Source organism: Diceros bicornis, chromosome 22 (genome assembly GCF_020826845.1).
Source record: "Diceros bicornis minor isolate mBicDic1 chromosome 22, mDicBic1.mat.cur, whole genome shotgun sequence".
NCBI lineage: Eukaryota > Metazoa > Chordata > Mammalia > Perissodactyla > Rhinocerotidae > Diceros > Diceros bicornis.
Window position 1 is genome coordinate 38,011,287 of NC_080761.1, and position 27,201 is coordinate 38,038,487.

General features: G+C 39.4%; 1 protein-coding gene across 4 annotated transcripts in view; it reads right to left on the bottom strand.

Annotated features, from left to right (window-relative positions):
• The window catches only part of TTC39B (tetratricopeptide repeat domain 39B), a 129,807-nt gene that overhangs the window by 30,800 nt on the left and 71,806 nt on the right, over positions 1-27,201 (bottom strand). For 3 of the 4 annotated variants that reach the window (XM_058565823.1, XM_058565820.1, XM_058565821.1), the window contains 7 exons: positions 21,222-21,332; positions 18,861-18,992; positions 17,528-17,604; positions 10,659-10,726; positions 7,693-7,757; positions 2,009-2,114; positions 612-677 (listed from right to left, as the gene is read on the bottom strand). In XM_058565823.1, the coding sequence (XP_058421806.1) occupies positions 612-677; positions 2,009-2,114; positions 7,693-7,757; positions 10,659-10,726; positions 17,528-17,604; positions 18,861-18,992; positions 21,222-21,332 (625 nt within the window). Of the gene's footprint in view, positions 1-611; positions 678-2,008; positions 2,115-7,692; positions 7,758-10,658; positions 10,727-17,527; positions 17,605-18,860; positions 18,993-21,221; positions 21,333-21,479; positions 21,725-27,201 lie in introns of those variants that run through there. The other variant, XM_058565822.1, reaches the window with a different exon arrangement.

Consider the following 27,201-nt stretch of genomic DNA (forward strand, 5'->3'; position numbering starts at 1 on the left):
AATGTAAGACATGGAAATTTGTTCTAATTTCCCAGTTTCACAGAAGACAACTCTGGGGTCACTAAAATGTTAAGGCAGCATATTTTTTTTTTTTTTTTTTTTGTGAGGAGATCAGCCCTGAGCTAACATCCGCCAATCCTCCTCTTTTTTTGCTGAGGAAGACGGCCCTGGGCTAACATCTGTGCCCATCTTCCTCCACTTTATATGGGACGCCGCCACAGCATGGCTTGCCAAGCAGTGCGTCGGTGCGCGCCCGGGATCCGAACCAGCGAAAGTGCGCGCACTTAACCGCTTGCGCCACCGGGCCGGCCCCTAAGGCAGCATATTTTAACCATGCAAGAGTACTAAAGTTCCAGCAAGCAGCAATATTAGTAAAACATAATTTTTAATTCCAGAACTTAGGTAACAAAGATGAAAAATTTTAACTTTCAATAGAAAAACCATCTCTAACTCCTAAAAAATATGACCAAGGACCAATGGCTCTGTATTGTCCTACAAATAAATTGCCAATAATTGTCATGCTGGTTATGAGGACATGTCGTACTGCCATCATATTCAACAAATAATGTTTTATCTTCCCTGCCAAAATTAAAATAAAATTAAATTTGTACCCTGTTTCCAGAAAATCCTATGAATTCTAATAATCTGATAATCCTTGCTGGTAAAAGGGACAGCATCTGTAAAAAAAAAAAAATGCAAGTATACTTATGTGTTACTATATCCAACTGTAGATAAATGTTAAACTCCAAACTACTTCAAGTTTCAATGATTCAGTAATATAAAAAATTAGAACCAAGTTTAAACCACTAGACATGTCTCAGCCATCACACACTTGCACATACTGTAATCATTACTTGTCAATTAACTTCATTTAGCTAAGACATTGAATCTAAAAAAAATTTTTTAAAAACCCAGCCTTTTCAGAATGCTCTAAAGAACACCTGCTCCTTTTATGTGGACTGATGAAGTGATAAGAAGCCAATCTCTCAGTGTTCACCCTCTTTTAGCATCCTCTTCTGCAATGCGCAAGTCTGCCGTGTTCTACATGATAGGCAGGCACCACGTAGAAGTGAACAGCTGCACTACAGCCCCTTTCTGGGACATCCCTGAAGAACAGTGGTGAAGGGAAATCCTCCCAGTGCAGAACTTCACGCAGCGCACCTGGTTGTTCACTTTGCTTGGAAGGAGAGATGGCCACGTGTGCGATTACATGCTCATTCATGGGCTGTAGGCAACGGTTTGGCTGCATGTTCAGGGATTTGGAAAGAACATGATTGGAAAATTCAGGACAAGTAGTTCTCGGGAAGAAGTATGTGAATAGACCTGTCTGAACGAGTGAAAAACGTGAAGATATTTGTGTCCCATGTGAATGTTCATTGCTGACCTCAGCACAGGAGGATTTTCATAATTAAATGGATAGGATGACCTGGTCTGCGGATACTGGTTAGCCCCTTTCCCCCGCCACCCCACCATCATGAACAAAGTGGCCATGGTGGTGTATACACTCGTGCGTAGGATTCCCTTTACTACTTTATTTTCTCACCGATTCCAGTCAAACTTTAATAAAATTTCAAAATCTCTAAATAACATATTGCAACTTGACAGGTATCTACTCAAACTCTTCATCTCCTCCAGAGCATCAAAATCATTCCTCAAGTTATATCTCCCCTCACCTATTTTCAATTCCGGAGCCACTATGCTATAGCAACAATATTTCTGGTGTGGAAATGGAACTGTATTCCAAGCTCTTTATTACCAAAAATGTTACTAGTCCATTCAGAGTGCTACATGATTCCCTTATTGTACGATCCAAAACCACTCTGAGCATGTGCAGAACTTTACAACACATCCTGCAAAGTCCCCATTGGGTCACAACACAGGAAAACTGATCCCACTCTCGCCACTTGTCAACCAAACCCAGGGAGAGGTTCAAATGCAGTAGAGAAGGCACTGAAAACCTTAGGTACTTTTATAAAAGGTTCTGGTTGCTTTATAATGATCTACGTACCAAATTAAAGGCCCCTATTCCAAGCTTGACACCTCCTTCAAACTCATAGAAGAACTGCTGTTCAACCTTGTTCTTCTGAATTACATGCAGGATAGAAAGACATTCTCTAGATCGAAGAAAACAGTTATAGCATAAGTTTACTGTGACTCTGGAAATTAATGTTAAATCAAGCTTCACACTTATACACTATAAAATAAATGTCATTAGCCAAAATACTAAAGAATTTTTGAAGGATGATGCTGTTCTGAGTTTACTTTTAAGGCTACTGGGTAATAATGATTAAAGAAAAATGACACCCATTTTGACACTGTTTATCAGGACCAATGCTGCTGGGCTTAAAGCAAGAGAGGGTTCAAACATCAGCAAGCATTACTTCTGGTAAAACAGTAGGTACAGTTGGCAAGCAGAGGTTGGCAAACTATTGAAACATAGTCACACCCATTCATTTCCTTATTGCCTATGGCTGCTTATGCACTACGTCAGAGTTGAGTAGTTCCAACAGAGATCTTATAGCCCACAACCCAAAAATACTTACTATCTAGCCCTTTAAGAAAAATTTGCCAACCCAATTATTCTTCAGAATAATTTTGCAATATATATCAAAAATCGTAAACACATGCATACCTTTAACCCAACAAACCCAATTTTATTGTAAGGAAATAGCATGGATACACACAAAACTTTACCTATAAGGAGAGATACTATAATACTATTTATAATGAAAATTTGTAAACAAACTAAACAGGCAACATCAGGAAATTAGTTAAGAAAATAGTCGCATGAGTACATACATTTATACATACACGTGTGGTACGTCCACATAATGGAATACCACGCAGCCATTAAAAGCCATAATGAATTAAAAATATTTAATGATCTAAAATTTCCTGACATTAGTGAAAAAGGAAATTTCAAAATGACATGAAGCATGCAATTCCACTGTATAAAAAGGTAATTATATATGCTTATACACACATACAAAAAAACTCAAATGTCAAAATATCAACAGGATGGCAGTAGGTGGATATGATGTTCAGAGTTCTTTTCTTTTTTAATTAAAATGTAAATGTTCTTTTCTCTGATAATAGATGATTGTTACAAAATTTTCAAATAATAGAGAGAAAGCGTAAGTACCCCTACACAAAACCACCCCACAAAGAGATGGTCATTGTTAACAGCCTGGTACATAATCTTCTAGGTGTTTTTATGTTTCACTAAGAGTGCAATCTTTAAAAAACCCAAATGGGCTCATATAGTATACTGTTCTGTAGGTTATATTGATGATTTTCAATGAAAATGCATGAAAGCTACCTTATTCTTTAACAAGTACGTATTATTCCATTCCATGGACTATTTTATTTAACCAAATTCCTATTGTTAAATATTTAAGTTGTTCCCAAATTTTCCATATTATAAACAATGCTGTTAAGAGTGTTCTTGTACATTTATTAAATACTTTTCCTACATTAAGTACTATAACTATTTTTAATCTATCCTAACTATCCTTAGGATAAATTCCTGGAAAAAAGACTTCCGAGATCAAAGGTGATGCACATTCTTAATTCTGAGCCAGACATCCTTCAGAAAAACTCTTATCAGTTTAGACTCCCATCAACCTATGAGCTTCCCATACTGTCCCTGAGTAATTTATATGACATTTACACTTGCATTTTTTATTATGGTGTATTTTGCCATGATGAAAATTTAAATCTTTATTTGGTCAAGTCAATCTTTTATGGTTCCTGATTTTATGTCACGCTTAAAAAGGCTTCTGAAACGGACATCATGTATCTACTGATATGATGCACTGAGAAAGACACAACATCACTTCTATGGTATTCTTGCCAAAGATGCAAAATCTGAATTTAATCATGAAGAAACATTACGTAAGTCCACACTGAAAGATGTTCTACAAAATAACTGGCCAGTATTCTTCAAAAATGTCAAGGTCATAAAAGACAAAGAAAGACTGAGGGATTCTTTCAGATTAAAAGAGACTAAGGAAGGACCAGCCCAGTGGCGTAGTGGTTGGGTTTGCGTGCTCCGCTTCAGTGGCCTGGGGTTCACGGGTTTGGATCCTGGGCACGGACCTACGCACCACTTATCAAGCCATGCTGTGGTGGCATCCCATATAAAGTAGAGGAAAATGGGCACGGATCTTAGCCCAGAGCCAGTCTTCCGCAGCAAAAAGAGGAGGATTGGCAACAGATGTTAGCTCAGGGCTAATCTTCCTCACCAACACACACAAAAAAGACTAAGGAGACATGGCAACTAAGCGCAACACCCAGGATCCTGGATTGGATCCTGGACCAGTAAAAGGACATCGGTGAGAAAATTGGAGAAATTTGAGTAAAATCAATAGAGTAGTTAATAATATTGGATGGATGTTGTTTCTTGATGTTAAAATTGTACTGTGATTCTATACGATGTTAACATTTGTGAATCTGAGTGGAGAATATATGAAAATTCTTTGTAAAAATTCTGAAATTATTTCAAAGTGAAAAATTTAAAAATAAAAGTTTAAAAGCCTTTGTACTTTAGGACTATAAAAGATACTTTCTTATGTTTTTGCTAGTACTCTTTTAAAAATATTTTATTAAATCTATATGGAATTTACTTGCCTATAGTCTTCTTCTCTGAAATGAAGAGCCAATTTTCCCAAAACTATTTATTGAAGTCTTCATCTTTCCTCACTATTTTGAAAGACACCTATGTATATATAGGAATTTAGTACATTTTGAATTCCCAGGTAAATGCCTGTGTGTGTATGTGTACACACAAGTGAGCACATGTATGCATATGCATACACGCACTCACACACACACAGTCCGTTTCAAAACCCTATGCTCCATTCCACTGATATATAAGTCTGTGCCATTATGAGACTATTTTAATTCCTTCAGTTTTTTAAGTTTTTATGACTGGAGAAGCAATTAACTCTTTAACATTCTTTTATATCTTATAAAAAATATTTCAAGAGGAAAACCAAAAACAATATGTCAGGTTCCTAAAATTCCCCACCCCCTCCAGGACTTTGAATGGAATATAATTTTATGAAATCATTTTGGGTAAAAGTATCTCTTAAAATACCAAATCTTGGTTCTGCTTCCACTAATGGGGATCTGCTTCTAGTAATGGCAGGGTAGCTTATATTATATTAACTCTCCCATAGACAACAAATATAAACTCTGGAAAAAACACAAAATATACATTTAAAATATATTTGCAGGCACTGGAAAGTGAAAAAAAACAAGTAGGCAGAAACTGGAGAAGAGGTGAACTTTGAAAGAAGGGAATAACTCTTGAAGGGACTTTATACTTATATTGCTAGTCACTTGAAATTACTCCCCAGTCCACTCAATGTGATATGCCTAGAACTTGACACAGAAAACCCATAGTCTTATCGGCTTGCAGAGTACAGAGTTCAAGACTGCCAGAGTGGCTGTAAGGTAATGGGGAAAATTTCAGATAGGGGAGAACCACATAGGAGGGAAACTGTGTTAAAATTCCACTCCAATTCTTGGCTGACCCATGAACCATGTGAACACTGGGAAGATTCCAAAGAAAAGCAGGAGTAAGACAGAAGAAATAATGGAGACAAGATTTCAGATGCTACCTATTACTAGAGAGTAAGAGTTTGAAGTCTAAGTCTAGTCAAGTTAAATGCTTCCTAGAACAAAAATCAGCACTCTTCTAAGAAAAATAACAGAATCCAGAGTCTCTACAATGAATCAATATCTAGTATACGATTAAAAAATTATTGACATCAAAAGAAACAGAAAAATATGATATACAGTCAAGAGAAAGAGCAGGTAATAAAAACCAACCCCAAGACAGCCCAGATGTTGAGATAATATCCAATCCAAAAAAAAAAAAATCTTTTTTTTTTAATGAACAGCACCTCAGTGACCTGCTGAACAAAATCAGGCTGATTAACATGTAATTTGAATCTCAGAAAGAGAGTAGTGAGAATGGAGCAGAAAATAATATTTCAAGAAGTAATGGACACAAATTTCTCAAAGCCACACTTAACCACATCATAGTCAAACAACTGCTAAGAACCAAAGATACAAAACAGTCTTCAAAACAGCCAGAAGAAATGACACAATACAGACAGAGGAACAATAAAACAAATAACAGCTGACTTCTGATCAGAAACAATGGAGGCCATAATACAATGGACTGATAGTTTTAAAAGGTTAAAAGTAGAAAAGAAAACAGAAAAAAGAAAACCTTGTAACTCAGAATACTATTCTGAGCAAAAATATCCTTCAAAAATGAAGGCAAAAATAAAGACATTTTCAGATAAATGATAAAAGAGAATTGTTGAAACAGTGCAGACACATACTATGAGAAATGCTAAAAGAAATTGTTCAGTCTGAAAGTATACACACAAGAATAAATGAAGAACACCAAAAACGGTAAATATATGGGTAAACAGAAAAGACTATAACATAAAACTGTTTAAAGCAAAAGTCTGATACTGTATTGTGGGGTTTATAATATGCATAAGTGTATTATCATAAGAATAGTATAAAAGACAACAGGTAGTAAATGAAACTGTACTTTTAAAAACCTCTTATATTTTATGTGCAATAGTACAATACTAACTCTAAGTTGACTGTGATAAGTTAATAAGGATATTGTAATCACTAGAGCAACTACTAAGGAAAATTAAAGAGGGTTATAGCTAAGAAAACAATAGAAGGATTACACTGGAATATATATCTTTTAAATTTCATTAAAGCAAAAGAGGGCAGAAAAAAAGAGTGGATAATAAATAAGGCAAAGAGAAAAAGCAAAATGGTAATCCCAAGTGCCAACATATCAACTGTCATACTGAATAAAAAGCAAGACTCAACTATGCGCATCTACAAGAAATGCAATTTAAACATAAAAACAAAGATAGCTTTAACGTAAAAGAATATATGCCATGCAAACACTAATTATAAAAAAGCATGAATAGTTATAGTAATACCAGGAAAAACAGATTTCAAGACAAGGAATATTATAAGGAGTTAAGTAGGGACATTTCATAACAATAAAATGGTTAATTCATTAGAAAGACAAAACAATTAAAACATATATGAGACTAATAACAGAAGTTCTAAATATACAAAGCAAGCACTGACAGAACTAAAGGGAGAAATGGATGACTCCAGAATCAAAGTTGGAGATTTTTAACATTATGAGTAAATGAGAGAACAACTAGATAAAAATCAGGAAGGATATAGAAGAAGATATGAACAGCAGCCTGGTCCACCTTAATTGAGCATTTAAATCACTGCAGAGAAGTCTATCAGGCAGTGCTGCTTTAGAGTCCGGATCAAAGACATAGTTGTCATTTTAAATTTATAAATTGTTTTTAGGAGAGAGAAACTAAGATTACCTAACCAGAAATTACATCAGTAGCTTTCTTTTCAGCTATTTTTCTCTTCAAATTGTATTTAAACTTAAATTCCGTTGTCCTATAGCATTGAACACATATTCAGTAAGCCAAACACCCAGTGTATTTTTACCAACACCAAATACAAAAAACCTAGTCATATGTAATGAGAATTGCGAAGTACAAAGTTGTAATAGTACAAGAATCATTTAAAAACCACAGGAAGGTGGTCAAAAAGGCACAAACTTCCAGTTATAAGATAAAAAAAAAAAAAAACATATCTTAGTTCTTAACTTACTTATATATTTGGTAACTTGTTCTAATTTTCAGTCCACCTTTGATGAAGTTGATCATATTTTCATCCTGAAAATAATTCAATTGAATAATTAGATCACTTAGCAAAAGATTCTTCAACTGTCCTCACAGTTGTGTATTTGTGTGATTAGAACAAAACAGTATCTTTTTGAGGACATAATTTTTAAATTAGAACATTCTTCTTGCTTTATGTTTGAAATGCTTTTTTGAAATTTTCATTCCAAGTTCGATGACAACAACAAAAAAAACATTTTTAAAAAATCCTTGCCTTACTTAGCGGCCATAGAGGTTAGTCCAAATCTACTTTAATAAACATCATCATCTACTGACAATTTTCTTCTGGGTTCAATGGAATTCAAAATGGCTGACTTTAAGGACACAGTCTAAGGCCAAACTTTCCCAACCATCATACTCCAGTAAACGGGATTACGGTTCTTCTTTGGCAGGGTACTTTAGCATGCAGAGTCTATTTAACATTGTGAATTTCATTCATAATTATTTCCAGACCAAAAGTAACTGATCAGGATTCTAAACTCATTGTCAGTAATATGAAATTTTGTTTTGGGGAAAAAAATCACTTTACTTCTCTTTGGCTGATGGTCATCAACCATAAAATTAAGGCATTTGGCCTAGATGAATGCCATTTTCAGGGTCAGCATTCTAGGATTCCAAGAGAATTTCTTAATAAATTATATCAAATAACTGCTCCAAAGAAGTTAATCTAACAGATGGTGCTAATGGAGATGGTCCCATGTTTCGCATTTCCAAGGAGAATGTTTTTCTAGTCTATTGATATCGGAAAGATGCTCTGGTATTTATTTCCTATGCACTCAAGCATCCTTCTGAAGCAAAAGTAAAACTGATTTTAGTTTGCTGATTTCATTAATTACTTAAATATTTAGCATTTAAATTATTATAAGAATCAACAGATACAAAATTCACCATACAACTTAAATGTTTATCTTCTTATTTTAAGGAATCTTATGATTACACAAGTTCCAATACTGGCCAGGAAAGAAGCGCTTAAATTAAATTAAAATCTGCCTCAAATAAGAATATTTCATTTCTTGATTGACCAGACATTTACTAAATGCCTATTTTACACCAGGCACCTGAATGCTAAATCAGACAAAAGCAATACAATGTGCTAAGGGACAGACGCATGCACACAAGCGGGGACATGCGCAGGATGTCACGACAGCACAAAGAGGGGTGGCATGGGGAGACCCACAAGAGCCTCCCACAAGCATCAGCGCTTAAAACACAAAAAATGATTAGGAAGTGGCCAGGTGAAGGAAGGCAAAGCAGATGTGAACTTTGCAAGCAAAGAAACACTCGGGGGGAAAGACAAGGAAGCATTAAAGATCACGGTATGCTTGGCCATCTGTGCGTAAGTAACTCAGCACTGCTGCAGAATCTACTGCAAAGAAGGAAATGACCAAGGAGTAAGAAAGTACCTCTACCCGTGCCACTCAAGGATGCAACATACCTGCTTCTGAGGACATCAGTAAGAGGTGAGTAGGGAATTTGGGGGGAGATAGCAGTTTAGTTTGAAAAAGTCTCCCCCATTTCTGATATTCTGATACAGCACCACTGCCATAGTCAATGAGAGCTACTAAATGCTGAAGCAGAGACATGGCAAGGTGAGATTCTCATCCTACAGACGGTGCTCAGTTGCACAGTGGGGAATGAGCTGGAGGTAAGAGAAATCAGAGACAGAGGGAGACTAGGTTGCTGTGCAGTCTAGGGAAGAGCTGATGAGCACCTGCACTAGAACAATCATAGTCAGAATAAAGAGGGAGCGATGGAGCTGCTAATCTCCAAAAGGTAAAAGAAGCATGACCACGAAAGTGATTGGATGTGGGGGCATGAGCAAGAGGGAAGAGGCACGGATATCTCCCAGAGGTTTAATCACAAGTCCCCAAACGTAAAATAAGTCTTCAAATCCCAGATTTAATAGTCAAATCCCCATTTGGAAAACGTGTCAGAAAAAACAGGGGGCCCCCGTGACTAGCATTATGTTTACGGAGGCAGCAAGACTGTTGTTTTCAACCAGCCTTCATAATATGTAGGGTTTTAGGAAACAGGGTTATAGACCAGATTGATTCCATTTTACTAAACCAGCATCCAACCTAAGAGGTCAACCTCCAGAAAAAGAGAAAAACAACTCTCAATACAATGTAAAACATTGAGGCTGAGGAAGATGTTCCATTTTACAGTTGTGTTTCTGTCCCCTTACAATCGCCACCCCAGCTCTCCCCCACTGTAACCATCACCGCCGCCCATGCGGCCATGATGTTTTTTAGAAGCATTGGAAGATACCATGATAGGCAAGGTACTGGTTGTAACAATTCCTGGAGGTGAAATTAAAATGCCCCATAAGAAAAGGATTCATTGTTTTGTTTAGTGACTTCTTAAAACTGCTCTTCCAAAGGAAGAAATAAAAAGAAGAAAGGAGGATGAGACTAAAAAAAGGGGAAAAATAAAATCTGAAGTATTTATGAAAAGTTTGGCTCTCTGTGCATGCATAACTGAGCTTTGCTGAAGCATCTGGTGCAAGAAGGGATGGCCAAGGGTTAAGGAAGCCTCTTCTGCCCGAGCCACTGCTGTGTGCAGCCCTCTACCATTAGCAAGCGCAAAGAGGGTTAATCTCACAGTTTTCATACAGAGAAGCCTCCTGAAATTAGGAGCCGCAGTTGTAAGACAGTTTCTTTCAAAGGCAGTGGTTCCCAGGGGACTCAACTTTGAAACAGACTCTTAAGTGCATTTGAGTAGGACTAAAGCTCCCTGGGGTCTTTTTTCAGCCAAAGTTTATCAGAATATCAACCATCTTTCATTACAACTCTAAGTCAAAAGAGCTGAAGCACTGACACAGAATGAGCTACATTTTTCTATATAGTTCTGGCAGGCTTCCCCGGCAATACCGACTCTAAGCCAAACTTTCATTACCTGCACAAACGTGAGTGCGGCTTTCTGTAGGAGACACTCGGCATAACAGATTTCAGCATGCATCTCCTCTATTAAAAACAAATAAAATTATATTAAGGAAAATCCCATATCCACAGTCATTGCTCTGAGGTGTTCAGAAAAGACTGATAGATAAATGAGCCTAAGAGAGACACAAAAACCTAGATTGCTTTGGTGCTTCCATAAAAGTGGAATGATGACCTCAGTTCTCAGGCCCACAGCAAGATTTTCCCAGAATGCACAAAATCATTCAGGGAAGTCATCTTTGGCCCCATTCAAATATAACTGCTTTAAAGAGTCAGGCACTTGGTGTCAGAGACCCAAACTCAGCTCACAAGAGAAATCAAACTTTAAAAGCAGTTTAGGGTCGGCCCCGTGGCTTAGCGGTTAAGTGCGCGTGCTCCGCTGCTGGCGGCCCTGGTTCGGATGCCGGGCGCGCATCAACGCACCGTTTCTCCGGCCATGCTGAGGCCACATCCCACATACAGCAACTAGCAGGATGTGCAACTGTGACATACAACTATCTACTGGGGCTTTGGGGGAAAATAAATAAACAAATAAAATTAAAAAAAGAAAATAATTGTTTAAAAAAAAATAAAAGCAGTTTAAAAAAAAAAGGAAACCACTTATCTTTTTTTTTTTTTGTGAGGAAGATCAGCCCTGAGCTAACATCCGTGCTAATCCTCCTCTTTTTGCTGAGGAAGACAGGCCCTGAGCTAACATCTATTGCCAATCCTCCTCCTTTTTTTTTCCCCAAAGCCCCAGTAGATAGTTGTATGTCATAGTTGCACATCCTTCTAGTTGCTGTATGTGGGACGCGGCCTCAGCATGGTCGGAGAAGCAGTGTGTCGGTGTACGCCCGGGATCCAAACCCGGGCCGCCAGTAGCGGGTCGTGCACACTTAACCGCTAAGCCACGGGGCGGGCCCAGGAAACCACTTATCTTTTAACTTAACAGTAACATGTAAGTTTAATACAGTTATAAAAGATTAAAAAAACTAATTTAAATTTATGAATTCTAGCTTCTCAAATATGAAGGTACGATCATCATGACAATGATTATTAATAATTACACAATCATTAATAATTACATTATTAACTTAAAAAAAAAGCGGCAATTCTCTAAAGTTCTATGAACAAGAACTGCTCTGCACGCCCAAGGCATGCAAAGAAGATGATGTCAAAAGAGTGGGCACCACCAGTTTTTGGCTATTTGGATCACTGAGATAGCTAGCACAGGAACAAGGCACTCACAAAGGGGCTACGTAAAGCTCTGTATATCCCAGGGACATGTGGCATGCCCCGAAACACATGGCCTGGCCTCCTAAACAATCGATTACACTTTTGCAGATTTAGGGGTAGGGAGATGGCTTTGCATCTTTGCATAAACAAAATCAGCAGCTTACTGTTTCATCCATGGGATGCAAATCGACATTTCATTTAAGTGAATGAGCTTGCGGTATTTAACAGCCTAGAGTGGAGGAAAGGCTCTGCCGTGTACTAGCTGTAGGACCTTGAGCAAGCTCTCTCTGCTGGTTTCCTCATTTATAAAGTCTGGTTAATGACATCTCTACTTCACAGCTGAAGGATCAGATGAGGTGCTCCATGCAGAGCTCACTATGCAGAGTAAGCACTCGATATATGTCAGCTACTTTAACACGTCCTTGGCCCATGTCACGCTTTTTGGTAAAAGCTCAGACAGCAGAACACTTTTATGTGAAATAAATAACTGAAAAATCGGGCATTTCTGGGAATGAAAAAGTAACTGAAAAATAGGATACTCTGGGAATGCTATTGAAACAAACTGGATAAGAACTAGTGCTTTCTATCTTTTACTTACACACACAGACCATCCCAGCCGACACACACACACACACACACACACACACACACACACACACACACACGCTACTGGTTCTCACAAATTGGTTCAACTTCCTGCCGTGCTTATATTCCAAAGGTTGAACTTAACAAAGAAGCAACTATGCAGCTACGATTTCCCAACAGCATCCATAAGATGGGGCCAAACCCACAAGAGGCCAAACTTGAGGAGTTACGGCCTATGCACATTCTGGCAGCCTCAACAGCCAGGGTCTCAGGCCTTCAAAACACCTCACCTCAAAGCGTGCCTCTGGATTTTCTCAGTGTGTGCAGTAGGACAAAAGGTAAGTAACTTGAAGGTAACTTATTTTTACAGAGTCACCTGAATATCCTCTTCCTAGGTAAATTTGAAACAAAGTGGGAACTGTTAGGAATTGTTCACTTTGAAAGCCTGCTCAGTAGTAACACAGATTGCTGGCTTGGGGCATTGCCGTGCTGCGGGGGTGAAGGGATGCTGGGAAAGGACCAGCCCGAGCAGAGGCACAGAGCAAGGGGAGTACAGAGTACCTGCGGGGCGAAGCCAGTGTGCGCCTTTGGCTGAAGCACAGAGTGTGTAAGGGAGGGGTGGGAGGAGTCTGGAAAGGTAAGCTGGGGCTAAATTGTGGACAGCCTTGAATGTCAGAGTCTGGGCTTGATTTGGTAGGGAACAGTGAGTCCTTGCTGAGATCTGAGCAGAAGGGTAGACAGATCAGGGTTAAGTTAAAGATGGGCAAATCTAAAAGGAGCTAAAGGACATAACAAGAAGGCAGAGACCAAAGGCAAGAAAATGTGAACTCTATATGCCTTATGCAAGTAGTCCTCTCGCATCTTAAGCACTGCATATAAATATCAGTTTTTAAAGGCAATCGGAAAGCCATTCAGGGCAATATGCCAGCCACAAGAGAAGACCGGGCGTGTTCCGTGTTAAACCCATGAAAAGTTTAATTAAATACACTCACTCCGGCAGACAACCAGCCACTCAAGGATGGAAACGAAAATTACAAAGAGGAAAACAAATCACATACTAAAGCTACAATGTTTTGACTGCTCCCTTGAACACAAAGTCTGTTTGGGTTGCAGTGACAGCCAAACTCATTAGGAATAAAACGCAACTTAATTTATAAAAGTCTTATTTCTTCCGTCTGGTTGATTTATACTGGGCAGTTCCTTAGTTCTCAAAATTAGTCATTTGGCATTTATGAGTAGGTACCTATCAGAACACCTCCTAATTGTAAATTCTTTAGTCTACTGAAGGAAATATCTTCATGATGCACTGAAATGTTAGCTAAGCATGCCTTTAAATATAAAAGTTTAAATAAACCTGTATTTCAGAACAGGCTATAGTCACAAGCAAATTTATTTTTATTATTTTTTAATTAAGACTTTATTTTTTTTAGAGCAGTTTTAGGTTCACAGCAAAATTGAGGGGAAGGTACAGAGATTTCCCATATATCCCCTGTCCCCACACATGCATAACCTCTCCCATTATCAACACCCTCCTCCAGAGTGGTACATTTGTTACAACTGATGAATCTCCATTGACACATCATAATCACCCAAAGTCCATAGTTTACATCAGGGTTCACTCTTGGTGTTGTACATTCTATGGGTTTGGACAAATGTATAATGACATGTATCCCTCATTATGATATCATACAGAGTATTTTCACTGCCCTAAAAATCCTCTGTGATCTGCCTATTCACTTTTCCACCCTATCCCCTGGCAACCACTGATCTTTTTACTGTCTCCATAGTTCTGCCTTTTCCACAATATCATATACTTGGAATCATACAGTAGGTGGCCTTTTCAGATTGGTATCTTTCACTTGGTAATACGCATTTAAGGTTCCTCCACGTCTTTTCATGGCTTGACAGCTCATTTCTTTTTAGTGCTGAATAACATTCCATTGTTTGGATGTACCACAGTTTATTTATCCATTCACCTATTGAAGGACATCTTGGTTGCTTACAAGTTTTGGCAATTATGAATAAAGCTGCTATAAACATTCATATGCAGGTTTTCATGTAAACATAAGTTTTTAGCTCCTTTGGGTAAATATTAAGGAGAGAGATTGCTGGATTCTATGGCAAGAGTATGTTTAGATTTGTAAGAAACTGCCAAACTATCTCCCAAAGTGGCTGTACCATTTTGTATCCCCACCAGCCATCAATGCGAGTTCCTGCTGCTCCAAATCCTCACCAGGATTTAGTGTTGTCAGTGTTCTGGATTTTGGACATTCTAATAGGTGTGTAGTGGTATCTCATTGTTGTTTACATTGTGAACAAACTTTTGGGACCTTTCTCCCTGGTCTAACAGGCGAATCTAGCGAGCGAGCTGCATGGGCTTAAAGTCAGTACAAAATGCCTGCTGTACTGTGAAGCAGCCATGCCAGCCTCAGAAGCCTGTGTTAGAATGACTTCACAACCCCACACCTCATGCCGAAGACACCAGCTGGACAGACCCACAACAGGAAAAGATAAAGGGTACCTCACTCTCACATTTCAAGATTGAGAGAAAAAGTAACCACACCGGTCCTTGTCTCCCTCCCACACATAAATAACACCAACATTCCAAGTCTTATTTGACGCAAAAACAAAAAGCCCTTGTTTATGTTATCTTTAAAGTATATGACTATTAAATGTGTAAGCCCTTTCCTGCATGTCCACTGCTTTGTTAAAAAAAAAGTATATAAGCTGCGCTCAGATCTGTAGACTTTGGAGCAGTGCCTCAGAATACTCTGTGGGACTGTTTCCCGGGACTCGAGTTCCTCACTTTGATTATTGAACAAACGCCTTCATTTAACCTTTACCTAGACTCTTTATTTCAGTCGACAAAATTATTGTTTAATACTTAGTCAAAAGTAATTTTCTACCTATTCCAGATTTCCTAAGTGCCATGTCCAAAGACATAATAAAAAGATAAGAACACAGTACCATCTGTCTTCGAGATGTCTAACATGTGAACAATTCAACATTTCCCTCATCCACAGATGACACATGTTGTGCCCTTTTCCACATGTCTACAGGAGAAAGTTTGGGGTACAGTGGAAAAAACTATGGCATAGGGAAAGGCAGATCAGGTGTGACTCCTGCTCTGCTAGGCAGGTAATCTTGGGCCATTTGTTTAATCTCTCTGAACATCAGTTCCTACTCTATAAAAAGGAAGTTGCACAAATTAGACTGGATAATGTTGAAGAAAGCACCAAGGACAGGGTCTGACACATAAGAGAGTGCTTTTTAAAAAATGGAGCATTATCATTATTATTTTTTTAATTATTATTATTATTCATACTTACACCAAAAATACCACGTAATTCCTCTTAAAACTAAGGTAAAAAAAATCTCAAATGTCAGTCTTCATATTGCAAAGAAAAAGGGAGGCAGGGGGCAATGGGCCACTGGAGAGAAGCCATATAGAGGAAACAGGAGAATAGAAGTGAAGGAGGCAAATTTCTTTGGGGCCCATTTTATTTCCCATTGACCTACTTTGGTGGACTTTAGTCCTACAGGGGCCAATTTACAAGATGGAAAATATGACAACATATTCTATCTAAAATCAAGGGGATAAATAAATTCTGAAGGGTTCTTGGAGGTCAGTTTCTGGAGAAAAAGTAATGGGCTTCAGCTGCCTGGAGAGACCAATGAAACACCATTCTGTTCTACAATGGTTGCAGGGCCAACATCATAACCTTTTGGAATAAGTCCCTTAATCCTCTCTTGTTATTAACACTCTAGTCTCACATCATGCAAATGTTCCCAAGTTCTCCAATGTCCATAACAATTAGTAATAATACTCTTCTAACAAAATAAATAAAACTTCATAATGAAACACTTTCAAAAACGTGTCTGACATACACTTGACCACTAGGAATGACCCTGACAGCAGTATCCAGAATTGCTCACGCCTTAATCAACCATAGCTACTTCTAGTATTTGGCTTTTCCTCTTCCAGAGAACAAGTCTGTCCATGACAGCACAGGCACAAATCCTCCTTGGATGGCAGAAGCTTTTTTCTACAAAGGCCACATTTGAAAACATTATTTTCTCTTCTGCGGAGTATCTGGATGTTCCTTTCTTATAAACCATTCTGACTAGAGTGTACTATTATAAAACAGAACCGATAATGGAACTTCTGCCCTAATTTCAGTGGGAACATCAAGCAATTGACAACAAAAGGAGGCATTTCCTCCCATGCATCTGATCAAGGTGCTGTAGCCATTCTCGGATTCTTGAATATTCTTAAATGTCCACAAACCAAAACATCTTCCATACTGTGAAACATTATCATTTTTGTAAGGTATCAAAATTACTTTTACCTTGGAAAGAAAGTCAAGCTTGTGGAAAAATCGAAACTCTCAAACATGGATGGTAAGAATATAAACTGACCCAACTCCTGGAGAAAAAACTGGCAGTACCTACAAATATTTTCAATTTTCAAACCCTCAGTCCCAGTAATTCCACCTTTAGGAATCTATCCTCTGAAATACTTGCAAAAATGCCTGAAGACAAATGTACAGGATTTTAGGATAGCATTATTTGCAATAGTGAAAAAAAAGACAATGTAATTGCCCTTCAATAAAGAAAAAGTAAGTAATTTATGGTACCCCATTCTATGGAATACTACACAGCAATTAAACAGAAAGAAGCACAATTTATAGGTATTGACATGGAAAAATGTCAGTGTCAAAAAATCAGAGTAGAACAATATATATCATGTAATTCTACGCTTGCAAAAAATGAACAGTACATGAAAAACTACAAAAACCTTATGTGTACCTCGTGTATATATTTGTATATGTGCACAGAAAAGTATGGAAGAACTTGAAACAAACTATTAACAGTGATTACTTCTGAATGGTGAATATGATGGGGAAGAAAACAAGACATTGATTTACTCTATATTAAATACACTTGAGTATTGAATTTTACGAGCATTATCACATTTTAATTTTTAAAAAAAAGGAAAAAATTAATCTTTTAAATGACTCTTACCTTCAGTCAGCTGTTCGAATGATCCTCTAGAAAGAAGACTTGAGAACGATTCTATAACCGTGCTTTTTTTCCTGTATCTACAGGAGTAAGAGAATAAGTAGCAGGGGAAATGGGAAATAGAAAGAAAAAAGTAACAATAAATCAGGCTGTGCTCATTTTCATTTGACATTCATTTCAGTCACAATCACACCAAAGAGTCACTGAAGAGGAACTCGAAACCCTAAAGTCTCTAGGGCAGAGACCACCCTTTTCAATACTGCACATCCAGCACTGGGCTGACATTCTGTGGGCACCATGCTTACTGAACACATGAGTGGACAACCCCACACAAAACAGTGATTACTAACCCTGCCGAGCACCTTCCCTGATCTCTGTGGCTAAAATCAATATTCTGTGGTAAGAGTCACCACAGGTTAAGAAAAGAGTTAGAGGGGCCAGCCCGGTGGCATAGCAGTTAAGTTCACACACTTCTCTACGGCAGCCCCGGGTTCGCAAGTTCAGATCCCAGGTGCAGACTGACGCACCGCTTTGTCAAGCCATGCTGTAGCAGCATCCCACATACAAAATAGAGGAAGATGGGCATGGATATTATCCTGGGGTTAATCTTCCTCAGCAAAAAGAGGAGGATTGGCAACGGATGTTAGCTCAGGGCTGATCTTCCTCACAACAAAAAAAAGAATACAATATTTGGAAATTCTCTTCATTTGCAGGGCTTGCGACAAAATCGCATGAGAATGTAATTTTATCAATGTTAAAATTCACCAATGCTAATTAATAGCTTTTGCTAGGGTCTTCCTATAGAGAGAGGAAAGATTAAAATAAAACTAAAAATCCATCTCATTTTCACCACCAAAAGTATTCAAATATGTCCCTTTTTAGACAAATAAAATATTCCCTTGTGTATTTGCAGTATCTCCCACATAAAAGAACGTGTCTTGCTTGGCCTGGACTGGCCTACAGTTCCTAAACTCATCCACCACAGGAAGACCCTTGAGAGGTGCTTGCTGCTAACCCCACTGAAATTGCCCTCAGCCCTTCTCTGTAGCTCAAGTTACCAAACAGAAGGAATCGATGCCAAGTGTTTGGTCAAACGAGAATCACACTATACGTCCTAAGAGGAATTTTTTTATCTCTATTACATAAAACTATATGAGGCCAGGAAGCTTTGACGCTCAAGTTAAAAGTTCTTTCTAGAGACAAAAGTCACAGTTCTTTCTAGAAGCGCTGCCAACTTCAAACACAGAGCTCTCAGGGAGGCGAACCACATTCATTCAGTCAAACAGACATAAAGGTTTGTAGTCCTATCTCCCATATTTAATTACTCAGTTCATACTTTTGGCAGGTTTGTAAGGCGTCCTTCATGGCAGAAATGCCATTTTGGATGTCCTGTTGCTCGAAGGTCATGACGGCCTGCAACACCACAATGGTACTGTAGCCCAAGGCATGGTACATACTCTCCTTAGCCCTGGGGACAACACAGGGAATTAGTACGTTTCAATTCAACTGAAAAGCATTCAGGTTTTGTAATCACAAGAAATCCCAGTAAATGCGTGTCATGACTTTCACAATAATAACCTTTACTCCTTCACCATAATCACTGAAATAATACAGACTGTGAAAGACATGACCTAAAAACCTCAGCATCAAGGACTTTCTAATTTAAGTTCACACGGGCAGCACAAATGTTTCGAGTTCAAGCATAAAGCAACACTATGCTTTTCCCTCTTTCAGCACAAGGGGGCAGCCTGCGGATTGATTTCCAAAAACCCATTTCAAAGCAAACCAATTTTTCCCATTTGAACAAGGGGCAGTGTACTGTCTTTAGCTCTGAAATAAGTGCTCAAATAAAGGCCATTGGAAATGCATTTTGTGATGGAGAGATTCTGATACGTTTTTTGGAACGATAAAGACTCACTTAAATCATCCCACTCCTCTCCCAGCCAGAGGCCAAGAGGAAGCAAGATTTTTGCAATAAGTTAAGTCGGTCCCAAAGGGCCCTGACAAAAGTACATTTTAGTATTTAATCCCATTATCTGAGATTCCTGATTAAAGTTCTTGATAACTCAAATTATCAAGTTATCAGTGAGAACGGCTTTGATTTTTAAGGACATTAATTAGTCCTAATGTATGGGACATCCCAGATTCTCAGGCTGTGAAAACCTCATCATTTCTTTTCTCAAAACTTCTCAAGCTATGTTAATCAGTTATTCATAAGATTTAAAATATTAACGCACGTTTTTGTTTTTAATTCAAATATAATGCACAATAGCCTCCTGCTATGCAAAACAAATGCAAGCTACATTATGCTTTTCCCCCATGGAACTAGCCTAAACCTCCTTTGGTAATTTGCAGTTTGTTCTGAACAGTGAGAGCACTGGCTGCTCAAAAAAACCACAAGGAGTAAGAGCAGCCCAAAGTTAATCATTAATTGTGGTTTTAAACCTCACATTTTTTCAAATGAAAGCTCCTTTAAGAGGGAAAAAAGTACTCAAGTGGGAAAAACCATGTTTAACAGTGAAACATGCATAAAGATCAGAGAATATAAAATGACTAAATACAATACTAAATTATTTATTTTCATTCCCTATTATGTCTAGCTGGGTGTCAGTGGCAAACAAGGAGATCTGTTTGAATAAAAAACCAAGAAACAGACAGGCAGGCTGAGAGAGGACAGACAAAGAAAGAAAGGCAGATAGAGAGGAAGACAGAGGGAGTAGTGACAGAAGATGGAGAGACAAGGAAGTAGATTGTGAAGGACAGAGGAAAAAAGGCAGGAGACAGGCAAGGTAGAGATTGTGAGAACTGCTGGAAACAACACTGGACAATTTCTTCCGCCTGTGGGCTTCACCATCTACTTTATTATCTGTTCTTAACTCTGAAATGCTAATTGATCACCACTCTTCAAAATCTTAACAGAATTACCACAGCAGCTCCTCAGTAATTTAATTTCTAAAATTCAAAGTCAATGACCTGAGTCATGTCATCCTACTGACCACTCAAAGGAATGAGATTCCCACTTTTGTGCCTAAGGAACCTTCTAGAAAATTATTATAAGAGGTCTAAGCTTCATCAAAATAAGTGACTATGTTTGAAGGCACAATGTAAGATTATCCTTGTCAAGCAACAGTCACACTGCAGAGTCGAGGACTGAGGTCAAAGTGAGGCCCAGGGAGAAGGCTGGGCACAGGTTTTTCTGCCACATTTTAAAATTTAACAGGTACTATTAATTGAAATTAAATTGCTTAACTTGTTTATCACATAAATAGGGAGTCCCAATAATATTTTTATTATCTTACATTTCTCTTTCACCCTCCAAGATTAGCATATTCTAGTTGTTCTCATCCCCATTTCAAAGGAAATTTTTCTCAATGATATTTAAGCTTTAAGAAGAATATCCGTAAATATATTTCACTGAAGAAAGCACACTGAAGCTCTACAAAACTACACAAGATGACACTATTTGAACAAGTATAGAAATTAAAATAGGAGAATCAGAAATTTTCTGATTAAAGTTGAAAAGATAGATTTCTTAACTGGATATTAAAACTAACCAACAGTAAGAGGTCTCAACCAAATTAGCTTATAAACATTCAGGTGGAAATGCAGCTAAATTAACCAACAAGCATGACATCAAAGACAGAATCATCAAAAACATCTGAAAAAAAGATACTTTAAAAGAAATAAAGTTAATTACCATGGTCGAAGCAATTCTAAGGCATCTGTAAATTTGTTATTTAGAAACAAGTCCAATGCCACTGCACATTCTTCTAGGCCACTCTTGAGATCCACCTTGGCTGATGGTGACCTGAAAGTCAAGAAAAAAATACATAGAATTTCTAAAGCTTTACCATTTAGCAAGTTGTCACAGGGAGAGCATGTGTGTATATGTGTGTGTGTGTTCGTACTTGGAGACAGAAAGATAGGCTGGAATTCTAACTCTGCCATTTACTACCTGTGTCTTGAAGCTCCAGGAGCCTGACTTACTTATCTGTAAAATGGGACCACCACCACCTACTTTATGGAGCTATTGTGACGATGGAATCAATTGACAAGTAATGCTCATAGTGTTACCGCCCAAAAAGGGGGTTCGTCTGTCGCCACAAGACATGCCAATAGCCAAGAGGCAAGGTGGTAGGAGAAAAAGGACTTGTTTATTACAGCTTGCTAGCAAGAGGGAAGATGGCCAACTAATGTCCGGAAAAAAAAAACATCTGAAGGAGCACAAAGCCTTACAGCAATTATATAGGCTGGTGGGTTATAGGGGAGGAGGTTAGGAATGTTGACCTTCTGGTGTTACAGACTGGGAGTGCCACACCAGATCTTTCAGTTTTCATTGATGATGGCTATCAGCATAGATTCTCTGTTCTGGGGTCATCACATTCCTAAGGAACTCAAAAGATCAACGTTATCATCTTATCACAGCTGGGAGGTCACGCACAAGCAGGGGTCTTAAAATCAACATAGCAGTTAGATCTCCTGGAGGGTGCATATCCAGCTGGGTTAGTTTGTCAGAGGTCATTCAAAGTTATGATATCGTTTCTTTTCTACAATGGCTTCCCTGGTGTCAACCTTGTCTTGAGCCAGTATCAATAGCACTAAATAAATGATAGTTCCCCCCACCTCACTCCAAAGACCATAGGTGTGGCAACTACCCATATTCATGGGGGAGGTGGAAGTTATTTTGTTTTAGTTTGATTATGTAGGGGAAAAAAATGTGCTTCAGTGGAAAATCGCATTGTCTGGAATCTAGAGGAGACTCCTTCAGGTTATTTGCTTTTGATTCTATGGGAACTGTCTTACAACCCTGTAAATTGTCAGTAACTGATAGCAATGCAAAGTAATTGTCATCTGTAGACATGTAAATTCTGTCCTGGCCAGTAGAGGTTCCCTCCACTGTGGAAGAAGCTAGTTTTGCCTGAATTTGCATATTCATTTAAACATTCCTTTACTCCACATAAATTTGTGCTGTTTTGATTTCTCCTTTGAATCTGTTATAACATCTGCCTAGTTCCCTCACTGATTAATGAGTTAAGTAAAATCTTTAACATGTGTTCATCTTTATGAGTCGTGATTTCACCCTTTTTTCGAAAATTATCTGTTAACTATTTATGATAGAAATTTTGCTCTTTAAACCTAGAGCCATCTCTAAAATGTTTTGTGTAACAACTTTTAACAGGAAAATATTTCACTAAGTAAATGAGCAGTACAATGATTTATTTAAAGTACTTCAAGTTGAATTTTCATGCCACCAACCTCTCCAAATTCATTCTTTCAAGCATGAAAACAAAACCCACTTCAGTTACTTGTCCACCAGAAATGGGTTCTGAAGGTACTGCAGGGAACCACTCTGCCCCAGGTCTCATCATGGCTGGTTTTTTCCTGTTCTTCAGATCTCAGTCCAAAAATCACCAACTCAGAGCTGCCTCACTGACCCCCCCTCTACTCTGTCTGAGTGTTTTGTCTGCTCTAATAACACTTATCACCATCCAAAGTATCTCATGCACATATTTGTGGTCATGCCTGTCTTTTCTTCCTTCTCTAGGATAGAAATGCAAGGAGGTTGTTTTTGTCACTATTGCGGCACCAGTATCTTTGGTCTAGAACAGAGTACATACTCAACAAGCATGTTGAGTGAGTGGATGGGTGGGGGGGTAGGTAGAGCTGCTCCAGGTAGAAACAGAGAATTCCTCATGCCTAGAGTTTGAAGGCATCTCTCCCCCAGGTTGGTGCAGAATTAAGACAAGCTCCTGGTGGAGGCGTAGCTGGAGAGCTAAGAATTTGTGATGGTTGATTTTAATTTCAACTTGACTGGTCTAAGGGATGTCCAGATAGCTGGTACAACATTATTTCTGGGTGTACCTACGAGGGTGTTTCTGGAAGAGATTAGCCTTTGAATTGGTGAACTGAGTAAAGCAGATGACCCTCCCCAATGTGAATGGGTACCATCCAATCCATTGTGGGCCATAACAGAACAAAAAGGTAGAGGAAGGGTGAATTTGCATGCTCTCTCTGTTTGAGCTGGGACATCTATATTCCGCTCTCTTGTGCTCCTGGTTCTTGGGCCTTCAGACGCAGACTGAATTGCACCACTGGCTTTCCTGGTTCTTCAGCTTGCAGACAGCAGACGGTGGGACTTCTCAGCCTCCATAATCCCATGAGCCAATTCCCATGATGAACCTCCTTACATATACACAAACATACATACATATATCCTATCGGTTCTATTTTTCTGGAGAACCCTGACTAATACACAATTGCTTTGCCCTTAAGTTTCCAGTGAATGAAGAGGTCAAATAAGAATGCAAGGGGCCGGCCCATGGCTTAGCGGTTAAGTGCACGCGCCCCGCTACTGGCGGCCAGGGTTCGGATCCCGGGCGCGCACCGACGCACCGCTTCTCCGGCCATGCTGAGGCCACGTCCCACATACAACAACTAGAAGGATGTGCAACTATGACATACAACTATCTACTGGGGCTTTGGGGACAAAAAAAAAAGGAGAAGGATTGGCAATAGATGTTAGCTCAGAGCCGGTCTTCCTCAGCAAAAAGAGGAGGATTAGCACGGATGTTGGCTCAGGGCTGATCTTCCTCACAAAGAAAAAGCAAAAAAAAAAAAAGAATGCAAGGAGTTCACAAACCTCTCACAGGAAGATTTTTCACAATAAAGTTCCTTGGTACCTCCCATATCAGTCCCTCACCAAATGTTGTCAGTGTTACTTCCTGAACATCTCTTGCATTTATCCTGTTTCATCTCCTCTACTCAGTCCAAGTGAGCCATCATTTGCTGCCTGTGTCTGCAGACTCATTTCTCCCTCTATTTCCTATCCCTCCCTCCCCCCAATCAAGTCTCTACGTAGAATTGATTCATGGGATGAATACTTATGGAGCTCTGAGTACGTGCCAGGCAGCCTCCTAGGTGCTGGGAATACAGCAATGAGCAAGACACACAGGATTCTGGGCTCTCAAAGAGCTTTCATTGTCCTCCGGGAGAGGAGCAGACTTACAGAAGGAGACCAATAGCTGACTAAGATCATCTCAGATGGGGATAAGTAATCTGGGAGAGAAGCTGGTTTGGAGGGATGGAGGTGAGGCCTGACATTAATGAGGATGGTCATGGAATGCTCTCCAAAAGGGTGACATCCAAGAGCTGCAAAATGGAGCCAGCCATGGGAATATCTAGGTTAGGAGGAGAGGGGGAGATTCTAAGCTGGGAATGTGGTGAGCAAGGCAGAGAGTGGGAGAAAATGAGGAGAGAAAGCAGGCAGAATAGTGGCAGAGAGGATGGATTTTTATTCTGAGAACAAAAGGAAATACTTTGGCTCAGAAATCCCCACTCTCTTGCTTTTTTTTCTTTTTTTTTTTTTTTATGAGGAAGATCAGCCCTGAGCTAAAACCCAAGCTAATCCTCCTCTTTTTGCTGAGGAAGACCTGCCCTGAGCTAACATCTATTGCCAATCCTCCTCCTTTTTTTCCCCAAAGCCCCAGTAAATAGTTGTATGTCATAGTTGCACATCCTTCTAGTTGCTGTATGTGGGATGCGACCTCAGCATGGCCAGACAAGCGGTGCGTGGGTGTGTGCCCGGATCCGAACCCGGGCCGCCAGTGGCGGGGCGCCCGCACTTAACCACTAAGCCACGGGGCAGCCTCCCCCCCCCCATTCTCTTTCTAATCACTCCTTCCTTCAACTATTAGGTTTTCCAGTTGTACCTCCCACCTGTTCTCTTAATCGTCACTCCCACCCATTCTCTCAGGTTACAGCTCATCCTTTATTAGCAGGAAACAGGCTGTGAACAGATACTGGTCCCCTTGCCAAACAACCACCCACCTCTGCATCTCAGCTGGCCACACTGTCACCTGGGAGGATGCACTTAAATGCCCCAGCTTACAGGGATAAACGAACTGGCAGCTCAGCACCTCCAAACACAGTAAACTCAACCCTTCTAAGTGGTTTACTAAGATGTTCACATGAAATTAAGACCCCCCTCCACAATACCGGTGCTACCATGTGTTCTGCAAGGAATGACCAAAAGAGAAAGTTTAATCTCAATCAGAACTTCTCAAACATCTCTTGGAGTCAGCTGTTCTCTCCATCTCCACTGCAATTACTTTTTGTTTGTTTGGTTTTGTTTTGTTTTGTGGGGAAGAGCAGCCCCGAGCTAACGTCTGTGCCTATCTTCCTCTATTTGGTATGTGGGATGCCTGCCACAGCATGGCTTGATGAGTGGTGCATAAGTCCGCCCCTGGGATCCGAACCAGCAAACCCCGGCCTGCGGAAGCAGAGTGCATGAACTTAAACCCCACGCCACCGGGCCGGCCCCACCCACTGCCATTACTTTAATTGAGACTCTTATCACCTGAAATCCAAATTCTGAAACAGTTTCCAAGAATGCCTTTCTACTACTGCTTTGATTCAGTGGTTCTTGAACTTCAACATCCATTACACTCACCTGGAGGGCTTGTTAAAACACGCTGCTGGGCCTCACCCCAAGTTTCTGACTCAGCAGGCCTGGGGTGGTCCCAACAAATTCCCAGATAATATTCATTCTCTTTAATTCATTCTGGATACCACTCTCAGAGCACTCTTCCTAAAACAGATGTTCATCATACTGCCTCCTCCGATTAAGAACCTAAAATGGCTGCCCACACCTACCACATGAAGTTCAAACTCCTCTGCCCAGCCCCACCATACTTGTCCAAGTAAACTGGAAGGATGAGCATGGCTATTTAATAACAGCCAAGTATCTGGCACCAGGATCATCAACATGTGTGCTGAGAAACAAAGGCAGTGGGTGCTACGAGCGCGGTTGTGAACTTCCAAGCCCCACGCAAATTACCAACCCTGTGTAATTCTCCAGGAGCTGTGGGTGCTCAGCCCATCCCAGAGGGACCGCACACTCATTCTTGATCTGTTGGAGCCCCGCCCAGGGGCCTTTCTTAATATACATCTTCAGTAAAGTGAAGACCCTTTCTTCTTGTTTCTAATTTAGAGGATATGTCCATTTAAAGGCAGAACAAAGTTTTTAGTCTTATATTTTAAAAAGTAAAAATATACAAAACCATAAAGAATTTGGGATTATACTGGTATTATCACTTATATTCCAATTCCATTTCTTCCTTTATTAACTACTTAATAAGCTTGGTTGCAAGCAAGCTACATTTAATGTAGTGCATGAGAATCTGGGCTCTGCCCACCAGGCTCCTTTTACTTATTTCCTGCCTCCACCTTTAGCTATCTATGACCATGGCAAGTCACTTTTCTTCCCTGGCACTTGGTTTCCTTATCTGTAAAAGAGACCTAGTAAAAGTACCCACGTCATAGGTTGTGCTGTTAATACACATAACGTACTTAATGTACTGCCACACAGAAGTCCTCAAGTAATGTCAGCTATTATTATCATTATTTTGTAAGTAACTGAATAGCCTTCAATAATTCAGAGCCATCAAGTACATAACTAAAGAGATTTATTTTAATAATAATCTGTTTATTTATCTAATCAATTATACAAGACAAGTTTTGCAATGATCATAGTGGGGAAAGAATAATATATCAATATGGAAGATAGAGGAGGAATAAAAATAAGTTCAGGGCCGGCCCCGTGGCTTAGCGGTTAAGTGCAAGCGCTCCGCTACTGGCGGCCTGGGTTCAGATCCTGGGTGCGCACCGATGCACCGCTT